This window comes from Triticum aestivum, chromosome 4B, assembly GCF_018294505.1.
Source record: "Triticum aestivum cultivar Chinese Spring chromosome 4B, IWGSC CS RefSeq v2.1, whole genome shotgun sequence".
NCBI classification, from domain to species: domain Eukaryota; kingdom Viridiplantae; phylum Streptophyta; class Magnoliopsida; order Poales; family Poaceae; genus Triticum; species Triticum aestivum.
Genome location: NC_057804.1, coordinates 542,418,992 through 542,425,901, shown reverse-complemented (window position 1 = coordinate 542,425,901; position 6,910 = coordinate 542,418,992). Strand labels below are relative to the sequence as shown.

The window sequence follows — 6,910 nt, the reverse complement described above, 5'->3', positions numbered from 1 at the left end:
CGTGTGCACGCTTTGATGCGTGCTGTGGTCGCCGGAGTTTAGGTTAGAGGGTCCGTGATGTTCTGTGGGAGGTTTAATTTGGACCCCGATTAGTGCCCCAGGCCACGGCGTCTGTCGTTCGGCCACACATTTTCTTAATTTCTAGGGTTTGGAGCGCTGCTTAGTGGTAGATTTGTTGATTCCTTGGAACGGCGCGTCTTCGTGCTATCTATTCGCAAATGAAAGGTCGGTGTGTGGGTGTATACGAGTCGGGAGTGGGGTAGTTTGCAGCTGGGGCAGAAGAATTAGGCACTTGCCCACTTTAGCGTCATGTTTTAACACACAACTATTTTTGTCTTGCAGCTAGAAGCACCGGAGGGCTGAACAATATCAACGGTAGCTCTTCTGCTGCTGATTCAAATGACTTGCGTGCCAAGGTACCTTTTCTATTCTTTTCGGCTGCTTTTATTCACATTGCTTGTGGTATCGGCACAAGCAATTGTAACTGTAGATTCACATTTGTATGACATTACAGCCAACATTTGATACCCACTGCACGGTTATATAGACAGGATGGCCTCTGACCAGATTCAGATATACAAAATCCTGGAAACAGCATTCCAAACATAGCTAGTGTTTTTTTCCGACAATCTTGAGACCTGGGTAATTTCCTGTGGGTGTAGTGTATATGACTTAGAACGTAATGGTATTTTCGTTTCATAGTCTAACAGGCGAACTAAACTTGAGACAACTATTTCATATGTACTCCTACTATACATCCCTTCAGTAAAATACATTAGAAATATGTTAATTGCGGCTCTATTGTCTACTTGTATGTACTGTAATATCTATATTTTCTGGTATATGTGTGAAACCAGAAATCATTTTGTTGTGTAGAAGCTCTGGGGTACAAGCAGGGGCGGAGTTTAGTTAGGGCCCAACCGGGCCATGGCCCGCCCAGGATTTTTGCACATATTTTTTTACCCATGCTTGCTACGTTGCCCAGCCCACCACCTGGCTGCAGTTCACCACGCACACTTCACATCCCCTTTACATGATCGATCCAGCCTGAACGCTCCATTTCCTCTCGCTCGAGTATTGAGCAGCGCAACAGAGGCACTAGGTCAACACAGTAACACTAGCAGGCTTGCCGCCGCACATACACAACAAGGAGCAGCTATCACCCACCAGGAACCCTACTCACATCAGTGCCACGAGGTCCAGCCCTCCAGCAGCAAGGCAGGAGGCAGTGTGCAAGACATCACATGCAATCTATTTTGTTTTCCAAAATTCCGGCTTAGCGATTTTCAAATTTGTTTACAAACAGTTTGGATTGCTTACCACATGTGTTACGTGGTAGCTTAGCGATTTTATTCCCTGATTTTATTCACTCGGTTGTTCATTGCATTTTAAAAATTGCAATGTAGGTATTAGTAGGTACCCATGTAATATCATATACTACTGCCTACGATGCAGAATTTTAAGAAAGCATTGTGCTCTCTTTAGTTTGGCCCGCCCAACATTTTCTTCGAAGCTCCGCCACTGGGTACAAGGTTGGAATTATGCGACTGCTCAGCTCAACATTTGAAATGTAGGATAACTGGGGTCATACTGTACTGATTTGGTTATTTCTGCGACTAATCAAATAAAAAGCTGTCAACTGCTTCATCTGACTGCTCTAACTAATTCACAATTAATGTGGTGTAACGCACATATCAGGGTACCACTATGCTGAGTAGCACTGATCCCCATTGTAGCAGTATATATGCATACATTTAGCTTATTTCCGCGTGGATGGTTTTTTAGAATAGGCATAGCCCTGTTTGTTTTGGATTCTGGGACCAAATTCAGCTTTGCCGGTGAAGCCTAATCTGGAATCTGAAACAAACATCTATTTGGAATCAGCTTTGCCAGTGAAGCTGAATCTGGATTTGGGCCATATTTTGTGCAATTTCCTGAAGCACCTCAAAGTGTACTTCGGTGGCCGCGAATCAGCTTCGCCAGTCGCCACTGAAGCGAATCCACAGGTGATTAAAATCCAAGCGAAGCTGAAACAAACAGGGCCATAGTCCAGGACCAAGGTGCCACATTGCGCTTGTTTGCATGTTCTGTGCAATCAATATATTCCACATGAGATGTTAGCCATACCATTTGTTGCATTTACATGTTTTGGCAACCTTAAAAGGGTCACATTGCGTGAAACATTTTCTCATCTTACACAAAATATGTCACAGTGGCCTTGTTTTTGGGGACTCCTATTTTGTTCATTCTGTGAATGTGATTCTCTCTTGATAGTGTGCCGATATAACAGAAGCAGAAATATTTCTGTACCAGAATACCAAAAGAACAACAAACCAGAAACTAGCAAACCTAATCAAGAGAGCAAAAACTTGAGCCAAAAAGAAGAAGAAATGAACTAGAAAGTTATCAAACTCGCTAGTTGCTTGGACGGTTGGACCGGAGGTTCTGCTTGACATATTTATGCATATGGATGATTGCACACTCTCTTTACGTCAATCAACCCATTTATTGCATCGTCGGCCCTGCTGAACACATTTTACCGCGTCAAATGACTTAGTGACTCTGTTTGATGTTTCCATTGTCTTCATGTTGCAGTTGGTATTGCTCGGAGATTCTGGTGTTGGAAAAAGCTGCATCGTTCTTCGGTTTGTCCGCGGTCAGTTCGATCCAACTTCCAAGGTGTGACTGAGCTGCAGATGAAAATGTTACTTTCACCTTCAATGCAATTCCCTCGCTCCATAAGCTCCATTGTTTAAGTTATTTGTAAATAATTTAGGTAACTGTTGGTGCATCATTTTTATCACAAACATTGGCGTTGGAGGATTCGACAATAGTGAAGTTTGAAATCTGGGATACTGCTGGACAAGAGAGGTACATATCTGGTGCTTTAGTTATCCTATATAATGTTAGGTAATAACATGTTGTTGATGAGGTGAAAAGCATTGTTTATGTTTTCTCCACAGTCTTAGTAATATGCCGCATGAAATTTTTACTTGGTTGCACCCACATGCATTTCTTTTTCAACCAATAAATCAGGACTAATGTGGGAACTTTTCAATTTCAGATATGCTGCCTTGGCACCTCTTTACTACAGAGGAGCTGCTGCTGCGGTTGTTGTCTATGACATAACTAGTCCAGAATCATTCAAGAAAGCACAATATTGGGTGAAGGTAAACTATGCTAAGTCTCTTTATTCTGATGTTTTGTGGATCGACTTTGTTGTTCTTTCCTTCAGTGCTGGATTTGTATATGTGCTCAAAACTCTACTGTAGTGAAGGTCTGTATTGTACTGTATGACTGCTGATAGACTAGAAGTATATTGGAGATTACCATCCACTATTTGAAGAATTACGACTTAACAACATTGCAAATGAGCATAATCGAAGCGCTTTCGATTTACTTCTGCGCACACCTGACAAATATTATTTTGTTGATTATAATAGAGTATCATAGAGTTGTGAATTCAGTTATGCTTCCCACTGTTTCTTTTTGGTTTGAGATTGAATTGTTTGTATTCGTAATTTCCTTTTCTATTCCGTATCCTGCAGGAACTTCAAAAACATGGTAGTCCTGGTATTGTCATGGTATTGGTTGGTAATAAAGCTGATCTACATGAAAGTCGAAGTGTACCTTCTCAGGTACTGTTTTACACTGCACGGTGAAGTTGGGATAAATACTTAATGTGCTGTAAAATTATCTGATGATGCTGTACACTTTCTGAAGGAGGCACAAGAGTATGCAGAGAAGAACAGCATGTTATTCATGGAGACGTCAGCAAAAACATCTGATAATATAAATCAAGTATTTGAGGTATGCCCTCTGAGGAGGCTATTTGGTTACACGTAATGCAGAAGAGGAAAAGAAACGAGTAAAGCTAGCACATAACAAACCCTACTGATTATTGCTAGTGGTATTCTAGCAAAATAATCAAGCTAGCAACATTACAAACCCTTGAATTCCTTGAATTTTTGAAGTTTCTTGTGAAACAAATCATTATCAATGAAAGAAACTGCATCAGATCATCAATGTCAATCCATGTCCATCTCATTTTGATATGCTCGTTCTCAGTTGAATTTTGGCAAACAGTATGACACACATATTTTTCCAAATGATTCCCTTGTGTTAACTTTTCATTAAGCTTCATATGTGTACTTAATTTTTGTCGTCAACGCACACCTAATAATACTTTGTTCATGGGACAGGAAATCGCGAAGAGGTTGCCCAAGCCAACGGCGTCCTGATAAATAAATAGCTCTCGTGTACTATATTGAGATGGAGTGACACGCTTACAAGTCTGTACCATGTAATGCATGTAAATGCCCGAGGTTAAACTGGGCATTTGATTGGAAATTGAGGATAATGTAAAGCTAGCTTATATTTCATTGTGTTAAGTGCAAGTATTGCGCAAATAAATGGTGTTAACTGTGGATAGATCTTTGTCTGGTTTATATGATCTGGAGATGGTCCATAGCCCGCCTAGCTGTGAAGTTGCTGTCCATAACTCCAGTATAAATATACCATCTCCATAGCCCGCGTAGCTGTGAAGTTGCTGCCCACAACTCCAGTATAAATATATTTAGTAGATCAACCAAGCATATCCATATTTGTTTTTCTTGTGGATCAGTAGATGTTATGGTTGCCTCAGGCACGCATGATTACACGAAAAGATGGTTTCGAAGTGTAACAAAATTACAGGGGTTTGAATACAAGACGAGCCCAACAACAACAGAGTGTACCGTTTCATAGGATTTTTTTTCAGAGCAACTATCTAGCTGTCTACAGGTTGGATCCATTAGGTAATACAAAATCTCTTTTGGTGTGTACGGTCTAATGATGATCGGGGCATTTGGGCTCACAAGAATCAATCAAGAGACGAAAAGCACAAAATAAAATCCGTTGCGCGTGCATTCCTCAACTATCTTACTAAAACCTGCAAATCAGTCGTATACCATCTCCAGCGTGAGTCGCGTGTCTGAAGACGAAAGTACATTTCTGCACCCAGGAGCAAATGCTCCTGGTGTGAACAGTAAAATCAAAAAAATAGAAAAAAATTTAAAAAATCTGAATTTTTTTGTGACATACTTTCACAAATGTTTGTTGTGCATGCAAAATTTTATCATGAAACATTGGTGGAAGTCGTGCCAAAAAATAACAAAATCAGAGCTCCAAAATGCTTTTGTAAGTAACATTTTTAGAGCATCGATTTTGTTTATTTTACCACGCCTTCTACCAATGTGATTTTGCGATGAAATTTTGCATGCACAACAAACATTTGTGAAAGTATGCCACAAAAAAAATTCAGAATTTTTTGAATTATTTTTAAATTTTTCCGATTTTACTGTTCACACCAGGAGCAAATGCTCCTGGGTGTAGAAACTCCACATCCGTCTGAAGAACGTAATAATAAAGAGAAGAATCAGAATTCGATTCCACCAACAAGGCCGGCCGGCCGGATCTCCTCTAGTCCTTATGGTAGAAGAGAAGGTATCCTGGATGTCTCCCCCTCAAGCGTTCGAGCATCTTCAACAGATAGTGTATAATAGGGCAAGTGCTCAAAAATCTGCTTTTTAGGGTATTTGAACCAAAGACAATGTTTCAACAGATGATGTGTCTGTAAATGACATTGCCCTTTTTTTGGCAACTTCATATTTTAGTCCCTAGTGTTGCATATTAGCAGCACTCCACCAAGCTGCCGCCACACGCAGCCCAACTGCCACGCTGAAAATTGTCACTACCGCACCCGCCTATCCCCTATGATTGCCGTCGGTGGGACCTCGCCATTCCACGCCAACCTCGTGAACCCGCTATCCTCTCTGGGGCCACCCGCAACTCCACTGCCCAATCCCACCGCTCCGGACAGTCACAACAACCCCGTCGCAGTCGCTAATTCGGGATTAACTGCTCACCGTTGAGGTTGATTAGCGGTCGCCTTGACTACCACTTCACCATCACGACTGAGCCGAGCCGACGCTCCTTCAGAACTTCTGGCTTCGGACAGCGCGGCGATGACAGATGCATCGAGAAGACCACCTCGAGGCCTAGCCGGCGCAACGACCACCTTGGCCCCGACAAGCAGTCGACCAGATTTCTCCTCATTGCTTAATGGGAGAGAGCACTTCAATCTTGTTTGCCAAGAAATTTGCAAAGGCGGTGATTGAAGTGTTCGGGGCGGAGTATTTTGAGAGCCTCGCCAATACATTCAGAGGCTTCTGGAGATGAACAAAGCACGTGGGTTTCCAGGTATGCTCAACTCAATTGATTGCATGCACTGAAGGTGGAAGAACTACACGGCAACATGGCATGGTCAGTTCAAAGGATGCCACCATCATTCTTAAAGCCGTGTCCGATCAAGAGACATGGATTTGGCATGCATATTCTGGGATCCTGGATCTTGCAATGACATCAATGTGTTGCAGCGATCACCACTCTTTGCATGATTAGCCAATGAAGAATCACCACCGATGAAATAACTACATTTCCATACTTCTCAAGCAGTTGTGGGGAAAGATGTGGAGAGGGCTTGGGGGATTTTGCAATCCTACTTTGCTATTGTGCAAGGACCGGCTAGGTTTTGGAATCAAGATATCCTTCCGTACATCATCACGGCCGCCGTGATCATGCACACCATGATCATTGAGAGTGAGCGTGAGAAAGACTCGATGAATTAATGGGACAGTCGATGTGACCGCGTAGAAGGGAAGATCACATCCGATGCTTTCTTGAAGTTGTTGGAATACGAGTGTGCAACTATGCATATTAAAAATTTAATCCTACCACACATATCACGCATGAGCATGCTTAGGAGATAGATCACGGAATTACCACTAGAGGCTTAGTGCAAACTGTTGGCAAACGTAGCATGCAATTTCAAAAAAAATTCCTACAATCACGCAAGATCTATCTAGGAGAT

The 6,910-nt window shown here is 42.1% G+C and overlaps 1 protein-coding gene across 1 annotated transcript in view; it reads left to right on the top strand.

Moving 5' to 3' along the window:
* Positions 1 to 4,431, top strand: part of LOC123093168 (ras-related protein RABF1) — a 5,118-nt gene extending 687 nt beyond the window's left edge. Inside the window, exons 2-8 of the mRNA XM_044515079.1 lie at positions 343 to 416; positions 2,596 to 2,679; positions 2,777 to 2,871; positions 3,065 to 3,170; positions 3,549 to 3,638; positions 3,724 to 3,810; positions 4,203 to 4,431. Coding sequence (XP_044371014.1) covers positions 343 to 416; positions 2,596 to 2,679; positions 2,777 to 2,871; positions 3,065 to 3,170; positions 3,549 to 3,638; positions 3,724 to 3,810; positions 4,203 to 4,241 — 575 coding nt within the window. The 3' untranslated portion in view covers positions 4,242 to 4,431. The remainder of the gene's footprint in view (positions 1 to 342; positions 417 to 2,595; positions 2,680 to 2,776; positions 2,872 to 3,064; positions 3,171 to 3,548; positions 3,639 to 3,723; positions 3,811 to 4,202) is intronic.
* Positions 4,432 to 6,910: the final 2,479 nt, after the last annotated feature.